Genomic DNA, 26,479 nt, shown 5'->3' with positions numbered 1-26,479 from the left:
ATGTGGAGCATCCCGGGACAGGTGACAGAGTGCAGGAGGCTCCGGTTTGAGGTGCTTTTATTCCACGTTACTTGCAGCCCCCGCGCCTGGTCAGCCCAGCCCGGCCCGGGCGCTCCCAGTGCTGCATCCCCAACCCCAGCACACCCAGGGGAAAAGCAACCGCAGCCCGGAGCCGGGCCTTGGGATGAAGCCTTTGGAAAGCCCCAGCGAGGGGCAGGGGGCTGGGGGTCCCTGCCCCACTGGAGTCTGGGCAGTGCTGTCCTGGAGCAGGACAGGCCCTCTGGACCCCTCCCATGAGGGGACACGGGGCAGTGCTGGAACCGGTGCCCCCGGGACTGAACCACAGCCCACGGAGCCAGGGCTGGGGAGCTCCAGGATGGGCCTGGGGGGCAGAGGCCATGTGAGAGGAGGGCTGAGCCCCTGCAGCATCTGCCTGCCCCTCTCCCCTACCCAGCAGTGCCCAGGGCAGCCTCAGCTGGGGGCTGAAGGGAGGCTGGGGGGGCAGGACCCCCGATCCCCAGCTCTGGCCAGGACACACTCTGGAGGGATGTGGGAAGGCACCAACTGGAGACTGGCTCCCAGGGCACGATGGAGGCGCGGTGGGTGCCCGAGTTACGTGGCTGCCCTGCAACCTTTCCCTGGGAGCCCAGCCGTGCACAGTGGGGGGACACGGCACCCGGAGGGGACGCCCCTCCCACAGCCCCCACGGGATGCCAAAGCTCACCAAGCAGTGCCAGGCCACGAGCTGGCACATGCCCACCCCATGCTCGGTGTCCAGGGGTGCCTGTCCTGCTCTGGGAACGTCACAGCCACCTGCCCGTGCCACGGGGGTCCGTCAGTGCCGGAGCTGTTGGGATCCAGGCACTCAGGCGGGCAGGGAATGAGAGCAAAGCTGTGGGCAGGGAGATGCCAAAGCCTCCCTTCTCCCCTTGGGTAGGAAGCGGGCACGGGCAGCTCCCTACGCCCGCCAGCTCCCCCAGGGCAGGCTGGCAGCAGCTGAGGGTGGGGGCAGGGGCCAGCCCAGGCACGGGCTGAGGAAAGCGTTGGTTGTCCGGGCTGGGAGCCCCCAAAAGGGAGCGAGGAGTAACCGGGGGGCTGGAGCCACCCGTGCCTGGCTCCGCAGCCCAGGCTGGAAGCTGAAGGGAGGAGAGGGAAGGGACAGGCGCCACGCCGGCCGCTCCGGGTGGCTCCGGGCAGGAGCGGGGCTAGGAACGGGGCAGGCTGCACATCTCGCAGTGGTCCGTGCCCGGCTGGTTCATGAAGGTGCAGTGCTGGCAGGGCCACATGGCCGCGGCCACGGCGTGCGACGAGCCCCCCATGGCGCCGTATTCCTGCAGTCCCGGGAGCGGGACACCCACCGTGCCTGCGGGAGAGAGCCCGGCCCAGTGCTGGGATCCCGCTGCACATCCCACCCTGCGGCCCCCTGCTCAGCCCTGCTCCAGGCCAGGCTGGATGGGGCTTGGAGCAAACTGGGTCTGATGGAACATGGCAGGGGAGTGGGATGAGATTTAAGATCCCTTCCAACCCAAACTATTCCAGGATCCCATGACCAAGAACAGCTTCCTCCCCACGAGCCTCCAGTAGCCTCTGTGGCAGCTTGGGAGCAGCTCCACACAACCCCCAGCCAGCTCTGCCAAGGGACAAGGGACCCCCTCCCTGAGGGACACCCTGTCCCAGGGACCCCCCTCTTACTGCAGAGCTGCTCGATGGTCGCCCACTGCTCCGATTTTTTCCAGGTCTGTGCAAGCTCCTCATTTTTCGTCCTCACGGCTTCCAGCAACAAACTGATGCTGTCCTGGAAGTCACAGGTGGGAAATGAGCACTGGGGACCCCTCCAGTGCAAGGCAGGGCCCTGAATCTGAGTTGTTCCCCCTTTCCTGACATCCTTGGGGTGCCCTGGTTTATCCCTCTGTTCCCCAGCATTGAGACAGATCCCAACACCCCAAAAGCTCCGTTCCTCTCCTTCCAGGAGATATTCCCAACCCCTACAGGACACTGTCCTGGCACTGTGGGCCACTCCCAACTTCCAGAGGTGCAATCCCTCCACGCTGGAGCACTCCAGCCCCCATCCCTGTTCTCATCCTGATCTCCAGCTGCCCACGGTCATCCCGGCAGCCTCGCGCACGCGCAGCCTCCGGCAAACACGGCGCAGCTGGATCTGCGGGGCAGCTGCCAGGCCCCCGGTGCCCAGCCAAGGGCAGCAGAGCTGCACAGCCAGGACCTCGCTGGCCTTGACTTCTGGGGGCTCTGATCTCCTTACTGTTCCCACCAAATTCCTGATTCTGAGATAATTTTTAAAACATTTCCAGCTCTGGGAGCCGCAGCCAAGTTGGCTCTGGGATGATGTGGACAACCACCCCCCCACCCTCAATGCTCCCAGCAGCTCAGGGACTTTGTGTTTAGAGTTTAAAAAAGGTTTTAAAACTCTTTAAAGCTTCTCCCAACAGCTTGGTCGGGAAGAGCTGGCACGAGGCCCTGCCCAGGGGGGGATGGTGTGGGGACAGGACCCTCCCAGCCCCGTTACGTACCCGCAGAGGCATGACCTCGTTTGTGACCAGGAAGAGGAGCAGATGGAAATCAGAAATGATGTCTAGGAAAATGGAGGAAGTATTTTGGGACAGGTACGTGGCCAAACTGTGGAAGTCCTGGGGAGAGGGGACAGTAATGAAGAGAAGTCAATTCCTATCTGGATTCACCAACAGATATTCCTGCCCCTCTGGCTGCTGTCTGCAATGTGCAGGGACTGATTCCCAAAATCAGATCCCTGTCTGGCTGACTGAATCCCAGCTAACAACTTCCAGGAAAAATGAGCTCCTCTTGACCAACCCCAGCACCCACAGGGCTGATCTCAGATCCAAGAGGTGCTGAGGGGGAGCCAGGCAACTCCAGCCTTGCTCCTACAGAAGAGTGTGAAGAGGACAGAGCAGCCCCTTCCTCCCCATCCTGCACCTTGGCCTCTTGCAGCTTTCTGTGCTTAAAGATTCCATCCACTAAGAGCAGGCAGCACTCTGGGAGCAGGAACAGACCCCAGTCTCAGCAGGTTTGTGCTGTCACCATGGGGCTGGAGCCCCCTGGCCCCTCTGGAGCTGCCTGGCAGGCACAGGGAGCCCTGATGCCATGGTGGATCCGGCGGGAGCTCGGCAGCAGCCGGCACTCAGCATTAGCATGCAGACACTGCTCCGTGCAGGAAGGATCTTGGCAAGCTGAGCTGGGAAGGGGTGACTCGAGGGCAGGAAGGGGTGACTTGAGGGCACAGCTGTCCCTCTGCAGATATCAGTGAGCACGAGGGAGGCAGAGCCCATCCCTATGGAACCTGGCTCTGTCAGGAATCGCCCCTCACCTGAGTTTCTCCCAGCACATCGCGGTTCTCGATGGGGAATGGATTTTGAGAAATAGAAAAAGTGTAGACTGGATCCTTGGGGAAAGTTGTAGTAATCTGAAAAAAAAAAAAGAAAAATACAAAGAAGAATGATCAGAGACCAGTGGGATATGGGAAGCAAGTCCAGATAGCTGAGAACAGCCATGGCTATGATCCCAACTCAGCCAAACAGTGAGGGATTCTGCAGGGATCTCATGGCTTTTAATTTCATTTAAAGTGATATTTCATCACCACACTCCTTGGCTCCTTTTCTAAGGACATGATGGTTTTGGTCCTGACAGATGCCATGGAGAGCACCTCTCTCTGCACTGGGATACAGCTGTGCCCTGTGCCAGGCAGCTGCTGCTGGAGGGAGGTCCTGGGGGGATCCTCAAGCACGTTCCACCCCTCTGTTTTCATCCCAGTGCAACCCCAGGTATCCCAGGAACAGGTGCCTTCACTCCTGCAGGAATTCCCGTGCTCTGGCACTGCCTGTGCCAGGGGCAGCTGGACCAGAGAGGCTGCTCCAGGTGGATCTAATGGTTGTTGGCACCATCTCTAACTCCAGCAATATCATCTGGCATCCCAATTATTTGCTTTCTTGCCTTCCATGCTTTAACTTTGTTTCCCAGCCCCCGGGGCTGAGCTGTGCCGTGCCTGGCAGCAGCTCTGCTCTGGCCAAGCTGTGCCAGAGAGCGAATTCCCTCCTCCAAGAAAAGGCATTTCTGGACAACCTGCTGAGTCACTCAAAGGAGATGGATCCCTAATTGCTGCTCTGGAGTTTCCTCATTAGGCAGTGCCTGGGACACGGGTCCATGGGGCTGCTGCTTCCCGGCCATGTGGCTCTGGGCCAGCTCAGAGCCCTGATAAGGCAGCAGGCAGTGCTTTCCTGGAAAACAAATGTGTTCCCTGGCACCACACCGACCCCACGGAGCAGGGCAGCCACCTCCCTGCTAGGAATGCCTGGCAGCAGCAGGCACAGGAGGATAATCTGTCTCAGGAATCCCTTCCACTGGGAATTTCAGAGGTGGGTTAGGAGTTTGCTCCACTCTGACCATCTCCTGTGGGAAGCAAACACGTGCAGGGAATACTCACGTCTATGATGAGGTACTCGACCGGGAGCGGGCGAGCCAGCTGGGTGATCTCGTTCCCAAACTTGTCTATGTCCTGAAAGAAAAAGGGCTGGATTATTCCTGAGCGTGGAAGTGCTGTGAAGCCCAAGGGAATTTTAAATGCCATTTAGGCAGCAGCTCCATCTTAAAGGACAGGTCACCACTGCCTCCTCAGCCGAGGCAAACCTGCCTTTCTGCAAGTCCAGGAGTGCCTCAACCAACTCTTCACCTGGGAATTGGGAATCCGGGCACTTTCTCATACCCAGACCCTTGGAACCAGCACATCCCACGGCATAAACTTGTTTTGCTTTGCCAGACGAAGGGAACATAAAGTTTAATTAGGCAGACAAACGGCCGGCATATGTTCATTAATCATAACCTGACAATTAGACGTGATTGATGTCAAACACGCCGGGTTCAAACGCCGCTTCGGAAATAAATCCTGGAGAACTGACACTTTTCATTAAAGATTCCATACGAGGGGGTTGTGTTTTCTCCCTAAATCATCACTTAACGTGGCATAAATCATTCATGGAGCCCCACATAAATCACACGCCCAGAATTCCCAGGCAGGGACGTTGGACTGGACGTTCCATGGGCTCTCGGTGGCGGGAGCTGGATCTGGAGCTGTCACCCCCAAAGGCTGCGGGTCCTGCTCTTCCCGCGTGGGATGGGAGCAGCATTCCATGGGCTGAGCCAGGGAGCACCATGCAGGGCTGATTCCAGGACTCCCAGCCGTGTTTTTCTCCCGGAGAGCACCACTCCAGCACCACTCCCCCGCTCTCCCTGGTGTTTACACAGCTCTGGGGAGCAGCAGCCAGCACCATCCCTCTCCCAGTCAGACCTTGTCCCAGCAGGCTCCGGCACGCTGCTCCCCTCCAGGCACAGCCCCCCTTTCCGACCCCCTCCCCAAGCACCCCCTGTCCCCAGGAACTGTTCCCTCTGTAAGAAAAAAAAATCTCCCAGTCTTTGAAGCTCCTTTGAAAGGCAATCCCGATAAGGATCTTTGCTCCTTGCACATGACAGGTTGTGGCCTCAGATCTCTCTGGCTCTGACAGGAGCAGGAGGAGCCGTGGAGACGTTTTTTGGGAGATCACAGGACCCCAGAGCCAACCTGCTTCTAGATCTCAGTGATACCACAAGAGGCAGGAATCAGATCCAATCAGCTTCCCAAACACAATCCTGCCCTGCATGAAGGGACCTGCAACAACTCACGCATAATTAGCCCATCTGGAATTCATTTTCCAATCTAATTAAGTTCTAATATGCAGAAACATTTTTCCAGCACCTGTTGGCTTTAATCTCCCCCTCTGGGGATTTCCATGTTAAATGCCTGCTTTTTCATGGCATGCTGCTGAGGCCTCCGAGACATCCACAGACTGGAACCTTGCTCCCCCCCGAACTGAGGACATGTCCTGATCCTGACAGGACAGTCCCCCCAAACCCCAACATTCCTCTCACACCACCATGATAATTTAATTATGTTCTAAAGGCCTTAATGAACATCAGGCTGGGATTGTTGGGAGAAAGATCCTTATCCTGAGCTTGGCATCACCAGGACCCTCCCAGCACCCTGTTATTGCTGCAGCCTGAGACCCCCAAAGCCCAGTGGCACCAGCTCCAAAGGGAGGGCAGGGAGGGGTTAATGGAGCAACGAGCATTTGGCTTTGGGAAAAAAATCCAGCAGCAAGGCCTGGAGGGTCTGGACAATGCATCACCCACCCCAGTGGAGATTGCATCAAGGCTGGGATTAGAGCCTTTCAACCCACTGGAGGCAGGAGCTGCACAGGGATGAGGGTGAACAGGGAAAAGGATGGGAACACAAACACCTCGGCAGGATGGAAAAACTTCTGGGTGGCCTCAGGATTATCCACGGAGGGTGAGGGGAGCAGCCAAGTGAGGAGCCCGGGGAGCTGCCAGCCAGGAGGGAGGCTCGGGATCCACGTCCCGGGACAGCCGCGAGCATCCCACGCCGTCACCATCCCATGCTGTGAGCATCCCACGCCGTTATTCCCGACCTGCTCCCTCTGCTGAAGGCACGGCAGAGCTCGGCAGCCATCTGTCCTTCCCATGTGTGAATAAATCCCAGCTTTGCTCTTCCCTCTGCTGACTTCCAGGCGCTTTCCCGGGCAGTCCTGCCCCTCGCACGGGGAGTGTGGCTGAGGTGCAGGAACGAAGCGACTTCTCCAAGAGCAAGTGACAGGTCAGGGAGAGTTGAAACCCTTCCCAGGAGATTCCTGCTGAGCTAATCCAGCATCCTCCTCCCCGGAGCAGCTGGGACATTTAAGGCTAAGGCGGCTCACGGGCTGGTGGGAGGGCAGCCAGGGAAGTCCTTCCCCGTCAGTGAACGCTCCCCGCAGCCTGGCTCTCCCTGGGAAGAGGATTCCCGATGCCATGGCAGGACAGCCTGCCTCAGAGCTCCTGCTGGGCTCTAATAAAAGCAGGGCCCTGGCTCGGGGCTGTCCCAGGGAGGGATGGGACACTCGTCACTGATGCCAGGCCAGGGCTCAGCCCCAGGAGAGCTCAGAGCACAGACTCGAGGGCAAAGGGCTCTTGCACAACACTTGTAAAGGGGTTATGTCTTACACCATCCCAAAGAAACTCTGGGGGAATGCTAAACCATCCCAAAGAACCTCTGGAGGCACATTAAACCACCCTAAAGGAACTCTGGGGGGATGTTAAGGAAGATGCAATTCACTGCAAGGACGACGATGACATCGTGTTTGCGCTGAGCTGTCACAAATACCTGTGATAAGAGACAAAGCCAGCCAGCCCCCAAATCCAATTATCCAGGAGTTTTAAAGCGTCTGTAAAACATCAGGGATCTCTCTCCACAGCTGATGAAGTTAATGGTGGAGCAGTTCAGAGTTCCTGGGCCAGTGGACTGGCAGGAGGTGACAGCAGGGATGGGGTGCAGCAGCCCCAGGGAGGGATCCCCCAGCTGCACCCTGAGCGCTCCCTCAGTGTTGAATACCAACCCAAAGTACATTCTCCGTGGAATCCAAACCAATCCAGCTGTTTTCTAAAACCAGATGGACAGGGGAGGCTGCTCAAGGACAGAAGACAGGATGGAAAATCATGTGGGATATTCAGTCTCATCCAGCTCAGAAATATGATGAAGTGGCCGTTGCAACATCATCATCTTCACTCAGAGGGTCTTTATCCCACCCTGTGTCTGCACATCATGGACTTCCCGAGCTTCCCGAGCTCTGTGTGCTGAGCTGGCCAAGCAGCACGTGCTGGTTATGCCCCGTTCCAGCTGGAACCAGTGCTGAGCCCTGATGCTTCCCAGACACCCCTGGAGGCCGGGAGGGATCCGTTCTCCCTCCTGCCTCATCTTACCTGGGGAGGCACCTCAGAGCAAAGGAATTTGTTCTCACAGTTCTCACAGTCCCCAAACCCCTGGAGTTCCCCACTGGAGCAGAGCTCTCCCCTCCTGAGCCAGGACAGCAACGGCTGCGTGTCCAAAGCCAACTCCACGGGGGTGGCTCCTTGGAGCAGCAGGCAAGAGGCCAACATAAAAGGAATAGTAAAGAAATACAGAAACCACCCAGCTGCAGGCTCAGGAAAACCACAGGACAATTCCAGTGCCATCAGCTTTCCCATTTCCATGGAAGAAAAGCAGCCCCTTTTCCCATTCCCAAGCTGGAGGTGAATCTACCATGCTGCCCTCGGACAGATCCGAGTTCCACGGATCCTGCCTCACATCTGGCTGTTCTATAAATACATCCACACTCCACAAACATCAGACCTCCTGGTCCTCATCCAATTATAATTAATTTGTAGAGCTCCTTTCATCCTAAAGGGCTTTTCAGATGAATACTTGGATATTGTATGGGAACGCACATGGACTTTTCTCTGCACAGTCCCAGAGAGAACATCAACTACTCCAAAGTGCAGCTTTCTCCCCAGAACTGGCTGGGGGGTCAGCACAGAGGGAAGCCCCACATCACAAACTGGGGACAAAGAGACAGCAAGGTACTGGACCCCAAAGATTGCATCCTGTGCCACCAGATTCCAGCTCCTCCTGGACTTCACCGGGGCTCAGACACGGCTGTTGTCACCATCCCAGGATGAGGTAGTGTCTCTGATCTCCAGCCTTGTACATTTAATGGGACCCCAAAGGTTTCCCAGGCCAGGAGTGACTAAGCTTTCCATAGATTTAAGAACATTCAGAAATAATTGAGGGATCCTAGAGCCAAAGCCATTGAAGGCTGAGGGAGAATCCCACCTGGCAGGACCATCCTCACTCCGTGGAAAGGGCAGTTAGGGAGAGAAGCTCTAAAACATGAAATCAGCTGCAGCCCGACCCAGTGAATCGGTGGATGATGGAAATTTCCACGGAAGGCTGGAGCCATCCGTTCCCATTTTGTTTATCTCCCTGCTTCAGATTAGAGATGGGAGTGAAGCCCTTCTGGGAACACCCACCGGCTTCCTGCTGCTCCCAGCACCCCGGGTGGGCCACATGTGGGCCACAGACCTGCAGGACCTCCTGCGAGGCTGCCCGAGTGTGGCACAGCCTGGGCTGCTCGGGGCTCAGGGATCAGCCATGCCAGGAGATGATCTCATCCTCCTCACGTTCAGGGCCAGCCTTTGCACACCCGGCTCCGCTGGATTGTAATCCCCGGTTATCAGCTCCTAGGAGGAAGCTGCGTGCTCCAGAGAGAGCAGGGTTCCATCTGCTCTCCCTCTCCAGCGCTGGATTCAGCCCAGAGGTGTTCCTTGTTTCCAGGTGGGGTCAGGGCAAGCAGTCTGGCACTAAGGGGTGGAAACCATGGAGGCTCACAGGGAAACCAGCACTTCCCAATCCCCCGCTCAGGGCATGCAGAACGCCCTGACCAGCTCCATTCCCACTGCTGGAGCACAATCCCCTCATTCCACTCCTCCCAAACAAAGGCAGCTTTCCTTAGCCCATGCTCCTTAAAGGACAGCTTTACCACAGGCAGCAGGAGCAGACAGGACAGGAAGGAGATAACTAACGGGGTGATGGATGGCTAATTAGCCAGCGAGCAGTGTCATTAATTAACTCCCTGCTCATGGGGCACCAGGAGCCCTGGGCTGGAGGGGCAGCGCTATCAGCATCCGCAGGGAGCCTGATCCAGAGTTCCCAACTCGGCCATACAGGCACAGGAGGGGCTGAAAGGCTCCAGGAACAACTGGCAAGAGAATAATGACATTCCATGCATCAGCAACAACCCCAAAGTGCAGCAGGCAGGGACAGCAGTGACACCTCATGTCCTGCCAAGACCCCTCCGGCAGAGCTGCCTCCAGCTCTGGGCTCCTCAGCACTGGAAGGACGTGGAGCTGCTGGAGTGAGCCCAGAGAAGGGGGAATTCATCTAGAGATATTTGCTTGGAGAAGTCTCCAGAGTGACCTGAGAGTCCTTTCCAGTGGCTACAGGGGCTCCAAGAAACCTGGAGAGGGACTTTGGGCAAGGGATGGAGTGCCAGAACAGGGGAATGGCTTCCCACTGCCAGAGGGCATGGTTAGGTGGGATATTGGGGAGAAATCCTTCCCTGTGAGGGGGTGAGGCCCTGGCACAGGGTGCCCAGAGGAGCTGTGGCTGCCCCTGGATCCCTGGAAGTGTCCAAGGCCAGGCTGGATGGGGCTTGGAGCAGCTGGGACAGTGGAAGGTGTCCCTGTCCATAGCAGGAGTGGAACGGGATGAACTTCAAGGCCCCTCCCAACCCAACCCATCCCACGACTCTATGAAATCGAGTATTTTGGACATGCTCTGGGTGCACATTCCCCCTGCTGCTCCTCAGGATCAGGAGCACATCCTGGAGCTGCCCAGGCCCTCAGCCCTCACCTTGTAGAAGACATCAGGCACGTACTGCTCGCTGCTGGACTCCTTGGCGTAGCCCAGCTCCGGCGCGTCCCGGCAGGGCAGCAGGCACTCGTCCCGCACCAGGGCCATGCACTGGTTTGAAACCTGGTACCCCTCAAAGTGCACCTGGTTGTCGGGACCACCTGCAGGAGGAGGAGAGGATGGTTAAAGATCCCAGGATCACTGAGGTTGGGAAACAGCTCCAAGATGGATCTGTGACCAATACACACGTTTTCACCCAGGTCAAGATCCCCGGACACCTCCCAGGATGGGGACTCCATCTCACAACCCTTCCCATGGAGAAATTCTTCCTGAAAATCCTGCACAGGTGTGATTTCCCTGGTGTAACTCCAACAGGAACGGCTGGAAAAGCTGCACTAAGCTTTATTATCGATGAATTTGGAGTTCTTCTCCAATCTTAACAATTCCAAGACTCCGTGATTACACACAAGGCTAACAGTGATGAACACTGAGATGAAGCTGCTGGTGCTGCTGCATGATAAGAATTTTAGGAGAAAATTCCCTCTAAACTCCACGTTTTTGTAGCCACACACATTTCCACAACTATCCCAAGAGCACAGAGCCCAGGGAACAGCAGGAATGCTCTGCCAGGAGCTCCAAGGAGGAGGAGCTGCCCTTTTGGGGGGTCTGACAGCATCACCCTGCAGGTATCTCCTCCTTTTCCAAACAAAACTCAGGCACGCAGCTCCTGTGGCCCCGTTTCACTGCCAGGGATCCCTGAGCTGCGGATCACCTGGCCATGCCAAGCCTGAACAGCGTTTCCTCAGCCTGTACTGGATGGTTTGCTGGAAATCTGACATGGAAAGAGGGAATTAAGAGCCTGGCTCATGGAAGGATCACATGCTTGGCACTTCCATTTGGATAATGTAAGCAACATCAGGTCATGTGTCACTGGAATACAACTGGAAAGAGGGGAGGGAGGCAGATGGGAGGAAAACGTTACTATTTCCAAAGCTAGGAATTCAGGAGGGAATGGGAATTAATCCGTGTGGAGGACTTAAAGGCAAAGTTGATGCAAACTCTCCAAATACATTTCTGCAGCGAAAAAAGAAGGATTCAAGTGTTTAAATAGAACCTGCTGGGCTGATTGAACAGAGGAGAATGAAATTATCTGGAACAGCAAAGAGGAGATATTCCTTTTCTACCCTTTGATCTGTAACCTCAATCACTCACTGCTCCAGAACAAACACTCCCAGAAATTAAACATAGACCAGGACGGGGGAAGGCCTGAACAGTGTGTTTGCACAGTAAAACACGTTGTTTAAAAAAACAAAATTAAATAAATATATATATATAAAAAGAGAGATACAGATCTATATTTAATGAGAGATGGATGTGTTTAGCAGTCTGGAATGTACAGGCATGGGCCTGTTAACTAAAAAAAGAGCTTTTTCACTGAAAAAAAGGCCCTGGGAACCCTTACAAAGCCAGGCTCGGGGCAGGCAATGTCCCATCCCACTTTCACTTTTCACTCTGGATGTTATTTAGAAGTCATGAGAGTTCTTCCATTGTGTTAAACAGAGCCAGAACCAGCGATTCCGCTCCAGGGAAGGTTTAAATGAAGACATGTGTCATCCCATGGAGAGGAACAGAGTGAACTGGGAACACTCCAGCTCTCCCAGCCCATTCCAGTGTCCCCCCTCCCAGCCCAGCCCATCTACAGTGCCTCTGGAGACTCCCTGAAAACGGCTAAAACCAGAGGCTTTAACCATGAGCACTTTGCAGGAGCTTCTGTTTCACTCAGCCAAAAAATGTTTCCAAACATTATTTTTTTTTTTCCATGACAGATTTTTTTTTTTACCCCTGTCAGGTTTCCCTGACAGCGACATGAGGGTGGGTAAAGATCCCTCCTGAAGGAGGAACTAATCCATAACTCTTGGAGTGTTTTGGTTCTGCACTGCTGCTTCCAGGCAACAGAATTTGGAGCTTAAGGATTTGAAACAAAAAGTGAGCAACAGTTGTTGTTGCCCTGGCTGCAGGCAGAGAGTGATTTCTGGGTCAGAGAGGTGGGGCTGAGCCTCAAATAAGTCTCTTTAAACAGCTGTAGAGTACAAACCAGACAAATAAATAATGAGTGAGTAATTGTAGAGAGGCTAAAACAAAGAATGGAGAAGTATTTTAATTGATAGAGCAAACCCCTTGTTAGATAGGACAGATGGGGAGCAGGACTGTGATTTTTGGCATATTCTTCTACTAACAAGAGGTAATTCAGGTGAAGCCCAGATGGCTGAGGCCAGTTTGTACCTGTAGCCACAACTGTGACAAACTTGGATCCAAAGTGCCCGTCGGGAGAGAGGCGACAGATGTTGGGCTGCTGGTTCTGGAAGTTGCCAGCTGTGATGCACTCCTCTGCACTCAGGAAATACGTGTCCTGGGGGGAGAGCATGGACTCCAATCAGCCAAAGGACAAGGTGACGTAGCCCAGACCTATTTCCCTGGGCTGCAGCCAAGGAAAACGACCAACACCCCAGGAAAACACGCTTTCGTGGAAAGCTCTGTGGAGCCCGGGACAAGAATGTGACCTGTCAGCTCCCCAGCCCTGGGCTGGCTCTGGACTGTCCCACCTCGAGTCCCACCCTCCTCTACACACCTTTTTTTTTGAAAAGTCAAGTTTCACTTTCCAAATATGGATATCACTGGGTTTACAAGGACAGGAAGCTGAGGAGGCCGAAGCTTGAGCCACGTATGTGTCATAAAGCCCAGCCCATGGGAACATCCTCTGAGTCACTCTGCCTCACTGGGTTTCTCCCTCATATCCCACTCCACTCCCTGCAGTTTTCTTAGCCCTAAAAAGGGAAGGGATAGGGATTTTGGGAAGGAATTCTTCCCTGTGAGCAGGGTGAGGCCCCGGCACAGGGAGCCCAGAGAAGCTGTGGTGCCCTGGGATCCCTGGAAATGTCCAAGGCTGGGCTGGACAGGGCTTGGAGCAGCCTGGGATAGTGGAAATATCCCTGCCCATGGTGGCACTGGATGGGCTTTAGAAAGTCTCTTCCCACCCAAACTATTCCACGATTCCTCCTCAAAGCAGGGGTGTGAAGGGCTCCCCCTGCTTCCCAAACAGTTCAATCCCTAACATTTCCAAGGGTTCCAGCTCCTTTTCCTTCAGGAGTGCCTGGAAAACCCCACCTGCCAGGAATTCCAGTGCCACCTGCAGCCCTGGCTCAGCTCTCTGCCTGGCACAGGAGCTGGAATTCATTGGGAATTGGCTGGGTCACACCTGGATCTCACCTTGTTCCTGCTGTATCGAACGGTCCCTTTCCGTGTGTCTTCCGAGACCAGGTCAGTAAATATCCAGCCAACCTACAAAGGGGGATGGAGAACATTGCTTTAAGGAAAAAAGGCACCAAAAAAAGAGAAGCAAAGAGGAAACCAGAAGAGCTCAGACATTTTCTGCTCACAGGACACAATGTTCTTGGCTCCCCTCAGCCCTGTGCACACTGCCTGCAGGGAATGGCTCTCCCAGCTGTGCAGGGCTCCTTGGAATCCCATTTCCAGGAGCAGCAGCATGCCAGCTGGCCAGCCAGGGCACCTGCAGCATTAGGTTTCACTATGGAATATGTTTTCATGGAAAGATCTGGAGGCTGCAAGAGGCCTCTGTGGCACCACCCCCAGCACTTCCTACGGGGAGTGTGGAGTGGGATCCGTGGGTGACAGAGCAGCTCGTGTGGCCCCAGTCTGAACCTCTCACACAATCCCAGTTTGAACCTTGCATGCACTGCTTAAAGCAAAGCTCATACTGGAGTGTGATTCATTCCAAACGGGAGTGGGACCCCTGAAATTCCTGCTTTTTGTGGTACAAACACACCTCGGAGTGAACCCCTTCACACACGTGTGCCGTGTGTCCAAACACTTTGGGATCAATCCTTCCACACGCCTTGGGATGATCCCTCTCCACCCAGGAGCCAATCCCAGCTCCCACAGCATTAACCCTTCCAAGGCAGAAGCGATCCCAACTCCCCCGGAGCCCAGGCAGACCAAACCCAGCACTTGGTGACGAGTGAAATCCCATGGATTAAAAATATCTGATGGGAGAACATGGAAATAAATAACACACGGAGAAGTTTTGCTCCAGCCTCTGGCGAGGGGTGGGATCTTATCTGGGAGAACAAAGCCCTCCCCAGATGTTTACAGTCTGCACTGAGCCTTCTCCCAGGCGGGTTTTCTCCAGCAAGTCAAATCTTGTTTGTGTACATCCCATTCCTGGCATTCCCACCATACCAATGCTGCTCCCAAACCGGAAAACATCAGTGCAGGTTGGAGGGCTGTCAGGAAATCAGGGAATCCTGATGGGATCACTGCAGGCTGGAACTGAGGGGGACCTGCACCCCTAACCCCACACACCACTGACTCCCTGCAGCACCAAGGAGGGAAAGACAATCCAAGGGCAGCCCCTGCCCCTGGAAACGGAGCACAGAGGCAACTCCAGCTCCATCTGGGCCAAATTGCCAGGGAGATGCTCTCAGGAATGGCTCCTGTCAGAGTGGAAAGAAAGGGAAGATGGAGTTTGTGCTGCTTTGCCCCTGCTACTGCAGCCCCACAACCCTGTAAGGGGCCTGTGCTCAGGAAAACCCTCTGGATTTGGGTTTCAGACCTAAAAATGTAACAGCTGCTGTCACTTTAGCGAGATTAAGGTAACCTAGAGGGTCTTGGATAACCCCATGGAGCTGGAGAGAACTGCTAAACACTTTCCTGCCACACACAAACACATGAGGTCTGACACATCCTGACCTTTCTCAGGCCGAGCTTTGCTGCGATCTCATCCACAACCTCGGCTTTGGGATCCTCCAGGATCTCCAGGCTGTTCTGGGTGCCAATCTGCAGCAAAGAGACACTGGTTAGTGACACAGAACTGGGGAAAAACCAGTACAGCCACTGTGGGCAGTGAGGCAGAGGGTGGGAGCAGAGCTCTGGGCTTCCCCTCAGGCATCACCACAGACTGGTGTCCCCCCACAGATCTCCCTGTGCCACTCTGCTCTCAAGCCACGCTCCCCAGGATCCATTTGTTCCTTTTCCACTGACAATCTGTTGGATTTCACTTGGCAGAAACCATGAGGAGGAAGGAAACCCATGAAGAGCACTCAGCTGAGGAGTGGTGCCGTGCCCCACCTAGTGGGGATTCCAGCTGCTCCAGCCAAATCCATCCTCAGCCTCTCCATCATTTCATCTTCAGATCATTTAGACTTCATTCTGTCTAATTAAGCTGCTTCAGTTTTCCCAGAGAGATGGTAAGGAACTGAAGCAAGGGCTGCAACTGTTTTTTCCTAGCACAGAATCTGCTGGAAAGCCAGGAATCAAGGAAAAATTAAAAGTGAAATCCACTGTTGCAAGTCACCCTGGATTTAAATCATCTGAGGGTAAAAACCAACAAGAAGCAAAAATGGGGTTTAAAATTCTTTCTATGGCTGCAAAGGATGGTGATGTTAAGGACATAAATCACGTCCTCTTTTCCTCAGGATGGTTTTCCTTGGGAAGATGCAGCTGGAATTACCAAACTAAAAAAGTGTTTGTGTGTTCCCTGATTCTGAGTCAGCACTGAGTGCCCTGGGTCTCACCTTTTCTCAGGACAGTTTTCCTTGTGGACTCACAGCTGGAAACATTGTGTGAGTTTTTCCAAACTTTCAAGGTGTTTGTGTGTGTCCCCCAATTCCGAGTGGCCCCTGAGGGCCCTGGGTCTCACCTGGGGGGGTTCATAGATGGCTGGAAATATGGTGTGAGTTTTTCCAAACTTTCAAGGTGTTTGTGTGTGTCCCCCAATTCCGAGGGGCCCCTGAGGGCCCCGGGTCTCACCTGGGGGGGTTCATAGATGGCTGGAAATATGATGTGAGTTTTTCCAAACTTTCAAGGTGTTTGTGTGTGTCCCCCAATTCCGAGGGGCCCCTGAGGGCCCCGGGTCTCACCTGGGGGGGTTCATAGATGGCCGCCACCTCCGCCCGGATTCCCAGCGGGATGTCTTTGTGCTCCGTGTACCGGCCGTACAGATATCCCAGATGTTGGTTCCCTGTCTTCCTCCAGAAGTCTAGGAAGCGATCTGCAATTGTGTGGTTCTCAAACATGATGTTGTCAACATGCCTGTATTTCTGTTTGACAAAGTTCAAGCGTCAGGCCGTCCTCCGCTGGCTCCGGTCCCTTCCCAGGACACACACCACCCTCCGGAGCTGGATCCTGCACAGCAGGGCTGGGGGAGCCTGGGGGTCCCTCCCTCTTCCCTCTGCTCAGCTCCCACCCCTCAGCACTGCTCCCTGCTCAGCCTGGAGCATGGGAGGTGCTGAGCACCCCCAGCACCTCGGGGGCTTCGCTGGGACCTTCGCCCCAAGAGCCTCTGCAGGGAAAAGGACACTGAGATTTAGGAGGAAACAAGCAGAACCTGAGTGTTCTTTTGGATCCCATGAGGAAAACCAGCAGGATTAATCACCAGCACTCATCACCAGTGCTGCCAGCTCAGTCCTCACGCTGGGAGGAAATTCTGACCCAGGACATTTTGGAGCTCATTTTGCTCCAAAGAAGACCTGGACAGGATTGCCCTGACAGCTGGAGGCTTTGTGCTCCTAGCTGGCTTTTTTTGGAAGTCACCTTTCCCAAATTAAAGCCAGGTCCCCTGGCAGGTGCCCCAGCTCCTCTCACCTGTCGGTTGAGGGTGATGGCGCTGGGCTGGCACTTGGTGCAGATCCCCTCGGGCCAGGGAGGGTGTCCCTCACACCCTGACTTGATCTTACAGCTGATGTTCTCCAGGGCTACAAACTTCCCTCTGGGAGAGGAGGAAAAGGGGAAGAGAGAGAGGGAGAGAAGGAGAGAAGGAGAGAAGGAGAGAAGGAGAGAAGGAGAGAAGGAGAGAAGGAGAGAAGGAGAGAAGGAGAGAAGGAGAGAAGGAGAGAAGGAGAGAAGGAGAGAAGGAGAGAAGGAGAGAAGGAGAGAAGGAGAGAAAGAGAGAAGGAGAGAAGGAGAGAAGGAGAGAAGGAGAGAAGGAGAGAAGGAGAGAAGGAGAGAAGGAGAGAAGGAGAGAAGGAGAGAAGGAGAGAAGGAGAGAAGGAGAGAAGGAGAGAAGGAGAGAAGGAGAGAAGGAGAGAAGGAGAGAAGGAGAGAGAGAGAGAGAAAGAGAGAGGGAAAGAGAGAGGGAAAGAGAGAGGGAAAGAGAGAGGGAAAGAGAGAGGGAAAGAGAGAGGGAAAGAGAGAGGGAAAGAGAGAGGGAAAGAGAGAGGGAAAGAGAGAGGGAAAGAGAGAGGGAAAGAGAGAGGGAAAGAGAGAGGGAAAGAGAGAGGGAAAGAGAGAGGGAAAGAGAGAGGGAAAGAGAGAGGGAAAGAGAGAGGGAAAGAGAGAGGGAAAGAGAGAGGGAAAGAGAGAGGGAAAGAGAGAGGGAAAGAGAGAGGGAAAGAGAGAGGGAAAGAGAGAGGGAAAGAGAGAGGGAAAGAGAGAGGGAAAGAGAGAGGGAAAGAGAGAGGGAAAGAGAGAGGGAAAGAGAGAGGGAAAGAGAGAGGGAAAGAGAGAGGGAAAGAGAGAGGGAAAGAGAGAGGGAAAGAGAGAGGGAAAGAGAGAGGGAAAGAGAGAGGGAAAGAGAGAGGGAAAGAGAGAGGGAAAGAGAGAGGGAAAGAGAGAGGGAAAGAGAGAGGGAAAGAGAGAGGGAAAGAGAGAGGGAAAGAGAGAGGGAAAGAGAGAGGGAAAGAGAGAGGGAAAGAGAGAGGGAAAGAGAGAGAGAAAGAGAGAGAGAAAGAGAGAGGGAAAGAGAGAGAGAAAGAGAGAGAGAAAGAGAGAGGGAAAGAGAGAGAGAAAGAGAGAGAGAGAGAAAGAGAGAAAGAGAGAAAAAGAGAAAGAAAGAGAGAAAGGTAGGAGAAGGGGGAGAAGAGAAGGAAGAGGGGGAAGAAAAGGCTGCTGTTAGCACAGTAAATGCTTTTAGAGCAATCATTTATGGAGCATGTGGGAAGTAAGAGATTGTTGCACCACAGCAAATTGTCCTCTCATGTGCACAAGGCTTCCTGGAAAGGGAAATTCCCTTCAAATGGAATTTTCATGGACTTGAGCTGCATCTTCCAAAGATATTTTAGAAGTCTCGATGGTATTTAGGAATAGCAGGGAGAAGATTTCACCTCTGTGTAACTTATGCCCACCAAGTCTGAGAAACAGGCTTGGAGCTTGGTGTAATTAGGGAACTTCTTTCCTTCCATCTGGCCTTCCCTCCCATCAGGAGTGTTTCCTGGAAGGAATTATATTGCCACAGGAAAAAGGAGAATAGAAATAAAACGGGGACATAAAATAAAAAGACAGACTTCTAATGTTTCCCTCCTGCCTTTTCCTTTTATCCTCAACTTTTCAAAGTGCTTTTTTCTCCTCTGTTTGCCATTCAGTCCTCGTGTCCAACACCGAGATCTGTCTGTGTTAAAAAACCCAAAGCTCCAACCAGATTCTCTTAAACCCAGAGATTTCCTTACTTGTCTGCCCCTCCGGTCAGCTTCCTGATGTAGGCATGGAATGACATGTGCTTCACAGGAGGCTCCAGATGGTTCAAATAATCCTCATCGAAGGGCTGCCAAAAACACGGCACAGAGCAGAGCCAGGTCACACACCTGTCTGATAACGCCCTGATCCCTCAGCAAATGCATGTTCCACACTCAACCCCGCCAATGTGGAAGCAATCAAGGAAATTCAGCTTCATTTTCAAGGCAGCTACTACTGGGATGCAAACAGTGGAGCTTTACAACGGGGAGTTTTATGGTGGCCTCCTGCTCCGGGAACAGATTGGCTCCACAAATCAGAATCTCAGCGGCAAAAAGCTTTTTCCTTTCAATATCTAACAACAAACAACGGGCCCAGCTGTTCCAACACGGCCAAGGATTCCCAGAGCACTTCCAGCAGCGGGGAACAGTCATCCTGGAACAGCCAGGATCCCTCTGGAGGGGTGGCTGCTGCTTTGTGCTGTGAATTACACAGCCCAGCACCTTTGGAGGTGTCACTAAAGCTGCTTCAAGATTATTCCATGGATAATCATGGAATGGTTTGGGTTGGGAAGGGTCTTAAAGCTCATCCCATGGGCAGGGACACCTTCCCCTATCCCAGGTTGCTCCAAGCCCAACAATTCCAGGGATGGAGCAGCCACAGCTTCTCTGGGCAGCCTGTGCCAGGTGGGTAAAACTGGCAAGTGCTGGGATCTAGGAGAGAAGGGACAAAACAAGAAAATCCAGGGAAAAGTGAAGACTGAGGGAGAATGGAGCTTTTTTGAAGCACTTTCTGTTAAAGTCATTAGTACAGAAAAACAGCTTTAACCAGGATCAACCCAGGGGCACAAAGGTCTCCAGCTTTAGTGATCCCAGAACCAGCAGCTCTGGTGGTGCATGGCAGGATTCCAGCCTGGAGCTGCCACCCCTTGGCAGCCAGAATTCCCAGGAAAAATGTTCCTACTGGGAGGAACTGGGGTGAGCCTGCAGCACCTTCCTGGGGCTCTTACCTCCAGTGGGACACAGTGCACACATTTGCCCAAGGGGCCGTGGCGACACCTGGGCAGAGAGAGAGAACTGGGGTTAAAATCTCATTTCACCTGGAAACTGAAGGAAGAATAAATTCTTATTTAATCATGGGAAAAAACAGCCTGTAAAAGTTTCTCTGGAGTAAGTTTGGTGTGGGAGAGCTACATGAGCTCTGAGCAATCCTCCACTCCCCACGTGGCAGGGTGATTTGAACAAAAAGCCACCCAAAGTGTTCGTCCTTTATCAGGAAGGGCAGGAACAACCAGGGAAGTGTGTGTTTATCAGGCAGATAAAGTCCTGCTGGGTAGAGTTACAGAGAGAAAAACATCTCCTTTTGTGGTGCTTGCTTTAAAAAAAGCCCTAAACCAACAATAAAACATCCCCAGCACCAGCTCAGTGCTGGTTTCCAAAGGAAGGGCCCAGGAGAGGAGCAGCGAGGTTGGGCTGTGGAAACAATGGATGGCATCCAGTTGCAGGAGGTTTTTTAAAGGATGTTTTGTGGCAGATAATGTACAGAAAGGAGAGTTAAATGCTGCTAAAGCACTCAGCATCCTTCACTGGAGATTGATCCACACTCCCAAAGCCAGGAACCAGCCCAGACAACTCCTTTTATCCTCGACACCCTCCCCTGGGCCTCGGCTCCCTGCTAGGAACAGCTCCATCAATTCTCCTGAAAAACGTGGGCAAGTTCAAGGCAACGTTTCTGCCACAGAGTGGTGGGTTTGCCTTTATTGCTCTGGTGATGAGACATCCCATAATTTATGGTCAGCTGGGAAGGTCAGGGAGGATCTTCCACAAACTTCCTCATTGCTGCAGCACTGAAGAGAAACCACGTGGAGGACAGCCCCCAAGGGGAAGAGCAAATCATTCTGTTTTAGCAGGAATTCCTGCTTTTTTAGGAATTTTAGGAATTTTTAGGAATGTTTTTTAGGAATTCCTGCCTTTAAAATTTTCCTTCCAACCTTTTCAGGAGTCTTGTTCCAGAGGGTTCCAGCCCCAAGGCCACAACCAGTGCAGGCATCAGGCCAGGACCCTGCTGGGTCATTAACACTGAGCAATAAAAGCCCCCTCCAAGCAGAGGATGTTTTAGCAGCCCCAGAGCAGGTTTTGGGTGGGTTTAACTCGTTCTTGTGTTATTTTTACACAAAGAGAAGCTGCTTTGTTTCCCTAAGCCTCTTGAATGGAAGAGCTTTGGGAAGTTGGACTTTGGTGCATTTTTGTGAGCTAAAGGGACTCCCTGGTTTCATGGAGAAGTCAGGTGGACACGTGATGAAGGGAAGCCAGAGCAGGCAGAGACCCAAGTCCCACTTCCAAACCTCTGCCATTGGATACTTCCACTCCTTCCCTTCACTTCCATCATTTCCTTTATGAGGAGTGGCTGAATCTGAAGGCACAGAGTGCTCCTGCTTGGGACAGCAAATCCTGGAATGGTTTGGGTTGGAGGCACCTTAAAATTCATCCCATTCCACCCCCTGCCATGGCCCCTGCCATGGCAGGGACACTTCCACTGTCCCAGGCTGCTCCAAGCCCTGTCCAACCTGGCCTTGGACACTTCCAGGGATCCAGGAGCAGCCACAGCTTCTCTGGGCAGCCAGGACCTCCCCACTCTCACAGGAAGAATTCATTTCCCAATATCTCATCTAACTCTGCCCAGGAAGAATGCAGGCTGTTCATTCCAATCTAGAGAATTCCAAGTGCTTTAGGAGCACAAGATCCAGGAGCACGAGCAGCAGGGTCTCCTCCATCAGAACAATGGTTGCTCTGAGTGAGTCCTTCCTGCCAAAAACCCTGGGATTTGGGCATCTGATTCCTCCCTGGGCTCTCCAGGGCTCCACTGAACCTCCCAGGACAAGGGCAGGGGTTGTTTTCCCTTGAGAACATCCCCAAGGCACTCAGGATGGAGCCAAGGGCAGTTCCCACAGTAATTTCCTGACTGCTGGGCTGGACCACGACATTCCAGGCTCTGGTGAGCCCCAGATCCACGGGCAGGAACACAACCCAACCCCACTTACAGCTGCTGGTCTCGGTTCCGGTAAATCTTCCCATCCTGCTTGATCAGGTACTGGTCAATCTCATCTTCCACCACCTGGGGGGCCCCCCCAGGCCGGGAATTTTGGGAGACAGAAGTGTCCATGGTCTCTGAGGAAGAGCCAGCCGGGCTGGAGGGATACAGGAACAGCATATCCCCGTGCCTGCAGGGTGGGAAACAGCACATGGGTAGTGGGAGGTGTGGGAGACAACACCCTGGAAGCTGGAGGTGCTTCCCAGCAGGCAGCCAACTGCCATGGAACAGCAAGGAATGTGGCACAAATTCTAACCAGACCACAGGTGGCAGCTGGAAGCTGCTCCATGAGCCACCCCCTCCTGCTTTTATTTGCAATAAATGCAAATCCTTCCATCAGGAGACAAAGCTGAGGGGGAAATATGGAGGAGGGAGTTGGAAGGAAGGAGTGCAAACAAGGATGTGGGAGAGAAAGCTGGGATGAGGTAGGGAAAGGAGGGTGAGGTTGAGAAAGCAGGCACGTGGGAAGGAAGGCAGGGATGAAAACAGGGATACAGGAGGGCAAGTGTGGGGATGAGGCAGGGAAAGCTGGGAGAAAGAGGTGAAAGCAGGGATTAGGGAGGGAAATCCAGGATGGAGCCTCCCCACATTGAACACACCCCAAGGAGTGACCAAGGAACAGCCACCACCTCTCCTGTGTCACTGAGAGCCACCAAGGCCCTCCCTCCCCAGTCCCAGCAGTGAAGCTCTGGAAGCTGGGGACTCCTGGGGTGTGACTTTTCCCATTTTGGAAGCTCCAAGCAGAGCCCCCCATCCCGGTGAGGGCTCACTTGATCTTGAGCAGGTTGAGGGATTTGTTCTGCGCCGCCGTGATCTCCCCAGTCCTGTTCCGGTTGGTGTACACGGAAAAGCCATTATTCCTGATCCCAAATTCCTTGGCCACCTGAAACACAGGGAAAAGGGACAAGGTGTGAGGTGTGAGCCTCCTAGCCAGAGCTAATCCCAGAGAACTCCTCCAGAAATTCAGCTCCATTCACCCCCATTCCTGAGCCTGGGATAACAAGAGATGGAAACACCTGGAAAAACAAGCAGTGGATTAAAGCAGGAGCTTAAACAACTCAACCAGAACTGTCTCTGCCTCACACAACACAAATGCAGAGTTTCAGCTACAGCCAGGCAAGCACTGCATGACTGGAGGGGGAAACTTCTCCATTATCCCAGTTTTCTTGTTCCACCTGCACCAGCACACACCACCAGGTCATTCCCATCCTCCTGCGACCAGAATTCCACAATCCACACCTTCACCTCTGTGAATCCTTTACCCTCACCTCCATTCCCACCTCCCAGCTGCTCCACTCAACCTCTTCCTGCTCTTCTGTGTGGTTTTCCCTCCTTTCCTCCTCTCTTCCATGGAATTCACTCCCACAACAGCCACTCCTCAGTCTCCAGGCAGGTTTTCCCAGCTCAGATTAAGTCTGCTTTACCTGGAATCAATCCAACACCTCTTCCCAGCAAAAATAATTTGTACATTTGGCCCCTTGAGAACTTCATCAGTTTAAAAGTGGTGTCTAAAGTTTATCTATTTGCCAGGTTTTGCCCTCGATTCTGAGGTGAAAGGCCTTTATTTTTATGAAGAAAACCAATTCCCATGGCTTTGGTCAGAGTCAGGGATGGGATCCTGCCCACAGGACAAATCTGATGAGCCACAAAGAGCTGTCACATGAGCACAGCCATGAAAAGCAGTTTTTTCTTCTGTCAGCTTGGCTGTGATTTGCAGCACTGAGTGATCCCTTTGAATGGGACCCTTTCACAGGGATCAGCTCCTGCTCCTCAGGCCACAGAATTCCACTTTTGGGGACAGACAAATCCCACAACACATTAACAGCAGGTTGGAGTTAATTCCCAGTCCTGAGCACACCCACAGTGAGTTTTTTTGGTGCTTTTGCCCAGGATGTGCCACAGGAGATTGGGAAAGATTCTCCAGTGCTTTATTCCCTGAGCACTTCTGGAGCAGATCCAGGTTAATTCCTGGTATGGAAGCAGCAATCTGATACCTCTCCAATTACAGCTGTCCCCCTGAACACCAAACCCAGCCCCTGGGTGAACATTCCAGCGTTAAAATCCACAGCACAGGCAGGAGAGACCTGGATTCAGATAAAACACAGACCTCGGGTGGGAAATTTGCCACTTTCCTCTTCCAAGCAAACCCTGCAGCAGGAAATAAACCCAAACACGTCCCTGCTCCAGCTCAGCCAGAGGACAGAGCCCTCCCCAGATCAACAGGCAATTCCAGGTGCTTTTGTCCTGGCAGGAAGTGTTTGCCAGCCCGGATTGTTCCCTCGGGTAACCTGAGCCCTGGAAAGCAGCAGCTCATTCTGCACAGGCTCCAGAGATCCTGGAAGCTCCTCTTGCCTTGGCAGAGGCTGCTCAGAGGCTGCAGGGAGTGTCCCTGAGCCAGCCCTGAAAAACAGCAGCATTTTCCCTGGCCAGGTGGGAATGCTGTCAGGGAATGCTGTCAGGGAATGCTGTCCTGTCTGAGATGCAGCTCCAGACAAAGCTGTGACTCACAAAGGGAAGGTTTCCACCTGCTCTCATTCCCTTCAGGAATACAAGTCATGGAGCAAAGAACCCCCAGTCCGAGGGTTCCAGAGGAATTCCAGGGGGGAAACAAAGGGAGAACTGCTCACTCCTGAAGAACACAGAGCAGCTGCATCACAGCAGAGCCAGCCCCAGCCTGGCGTGTTTCCCTCCCCAGGAGAGCCCAGGGGCTCCTGAGATCTCACTCCATCCCTCCCTTACTCTCTCCAAATCCATACTGGAAATCCAGGAGCACACACAGCACATCCAAATGACATTCCAAGCCCAAATCCAGCAGCTGAGCCAGCCTGGAACCCACCTGGAGCAGCAGGTTTGACCATCCCACAGCTCCCCTTCTGTTTCCCAGCTGCCACTTCCTTGGGAGAACCCCAAAAAGTCTTTCCCAGGGAAGTTCCCACCCCAGGAAGCCCCAACGGAGAAGCTGAGAGAGTTCTTTCTTTAAATTTGTTATTTTCCCTCTGGAACAACACAAGCTACACCAATCAAAGTGTGTTTTTCCACATGGAATGCTGTCCCTCGCTGCTGCCAGAGGGGTTAAACATGGATCTCCCATGGGACAGAGCCATGGGAGCCCTGCCCCATCCCATGGGAAGGCGCTGTGGATCCTGGGGTACCTTTTTGAGGAACGTTGCCACCGTTTCTCTCTTCGTAGCCGTGATTCTTTTCACTCCATCTGGCGACTGCACACGGATGATCTGGGAATGAGGGAACACCGAGTCAGGGAGGGGGGACAGAGCCCACGCTGAGCCCCCAGGCTGATGGTCCCCACTCCTCCCTCCTGTTTCCATCCTCCCAAGGGCCTGGGAACACCCAGGAGAGCAGCTCTGGGTGATGTCTGTGAGCATGGGGGAAATCATTCCAATGCTCCGGGCTCTTGGCACGAGTTGACTCCAAGGAAAACACCTTTGGCCAAAGCTGTGACCTCGGAGGTGGAATTAGACCTTCAGGAGGATGGATCAGACCTTCCGAGGGGAGTTATTCACACAGGCACCGGCCCAACCGGTGTTACCGGGCACTGCACAGGTCCTGCCTGAGCCCCGGGAATGCGGGAGTGGGGAGCGACACGGGGCTGCAGCTGCTCCCGGGAAACCTGAGCTCCTGGACGGCAACAACTGCGGGGACCGGGCACGGGGAATCCTCCGGGAAGGGGCGAATGTAAACAGCGGTGTCCCGGAGCGCTGAGGGGCACCGGAGCTGTTCTAAAGGGGACGCTCAACCGCTGCTGTGTGACACGGGGACACGGAGAGCCCCTTTCCGCCCTCCCAGCTTCCCTGCCGGGCACAAGCCGGCCGGGCCGGGGCCGGGAGCCGTTCACCGGAGCGAGCAGCCCCTTCTCCCCCCGGCCCGAGCCCCCCGCCCGCGGCTGAGCGGCACCGCGGGGTCCCGGCCCCGACCCCCGCGGGGAAAACCACGTGGGAGCCGCCCGCGGCGCCGCTCCGGGGACTGCCCGGCCCGGACACCGCCGGCCCCGGCCCCGGCCCCCCCCGTCCCGGTGCCCCGTCCCGGCCCCACAGGAATCTGCTGCCTCATCGCCCCTCCCCCGGCCGCACTCACAATCGTCTCGGCCATGGCGCTGCCCGCGGGCCGGGGGCTCGCCGCGCCGCACAGACACGGCCCGGTGCGGCCCGTCCCGCTCCGCTTCTCCCGGCCCTTCCCGGCCCTTCCCGGCCCTTCCCGGCTCCTCCCGGCCCGGCCCGCCGCCTCCCGGGACCGGCCCGCCCTCGCGCCCGCCCCCCCCGGCCCCGCGCCCCGCGCCCGCGTTCCGGCGCACCAAGGTTCCTACCCCGGCGTCACCGCCAGCCGTCCCCCCGCGCTGCCTCGGTGCAACCGCCATAATGGTCCCCCATATTGCCTCGGTGCTACGGATATAAGTGTCCCCTCCCTCCGCGGCGCTCGCTCTTTAGTTCCGCACGCAACCAGGCCCCCCCGGTGCCCTGGGAGGGGGCCCGCCGTGCTGGGGAGAGGGATCGGGGCCAGCTGTGGAGCTGGGGGTGGTCGGGGCCAGCTGTGGCGGTGGGTGGGTAGCGGCATCGTGCCCAGCTGTGGGGCGGCACACACAGCCCCATTTAGGCCCGCCTGCAGCCCCTCACATGATGGGAGTGTGACGGG

The 26,479-nt window shown here is 54.6% G+C and overlaps 1 protein-coding gene across 2 annotated transcripts; it reads right to left on the bottom strand.

The window, feature by feature from the left end:
- Positions 1-40: 40 nt before the first annotated feature.
- On the bottom strand, positions 41-26,473 carry NPLOC4 (NPL4 homolog, ubiquitin recognition factor). Of its 2 annotated transcripts, none has more exons than XM_086857658.1 (17): positions 26,154-26,473; positions 24,985-25,065; positions 22,603-22,715; positions 21,783-21,962; positions 19,752-19,800; positions 18,739-18,833; positions 16,940-17,063; positions 16,216-16,395; positions 15,047-15,133; positions 13,547-13,618; positions 12,563-12,689; positions 10,280-10,440; positions 4,454-4,525; positions 3,341-3,436; positions 2,529-2,645; positions 1,693-1,795; positions 41-1,363 (listed from the first exon to the last, which is right to left on the bottom strand). In XM_086857658.1, the coding sequence occupies exons 1-17, from the start codon at positions 26,202-26,204 to the stop codon at positions 1,206-1,208; spliced, it is 1,866 nt and encodes a 621-aa protein (XP_086713784.1). In that variant the 5' UTR covers positions 26,205-26,473; the 3' UTR covers positions 41-1,205. The 2 variants fall into 2 exon arrangements, with proteins under 2 accessions (XP_086713784.1, XP_086713786.1); XM_086857660.1 differs by lacking the exon at positions 26,154-26,473 and adding an exon at positions 25,925-26,098.
- Positions 26,474-26,479: the final 6 nt, after the last annotated feature.

This window comes from Cyanistes caeruleus, chromosome 19, assembly GCF_971803275.1.
Source record: "Cyanistes caeruleus chromosome 19, bCyaCae1.hap1.1, whole genome shotgun sequence".
Classification (NCBI taxonomy): domain Eukaryota; kingdom Metazoa; phylum Chordata; class Aves; order Passeriformes; family Paridae; genus Cyanistes; species Cyanistes caeruleus.
The sequence above is the reverse complement of the archived record's forward strand: the minus strand, read 5'-3'. Positions and strand labels throughout refer to the sequence as shown.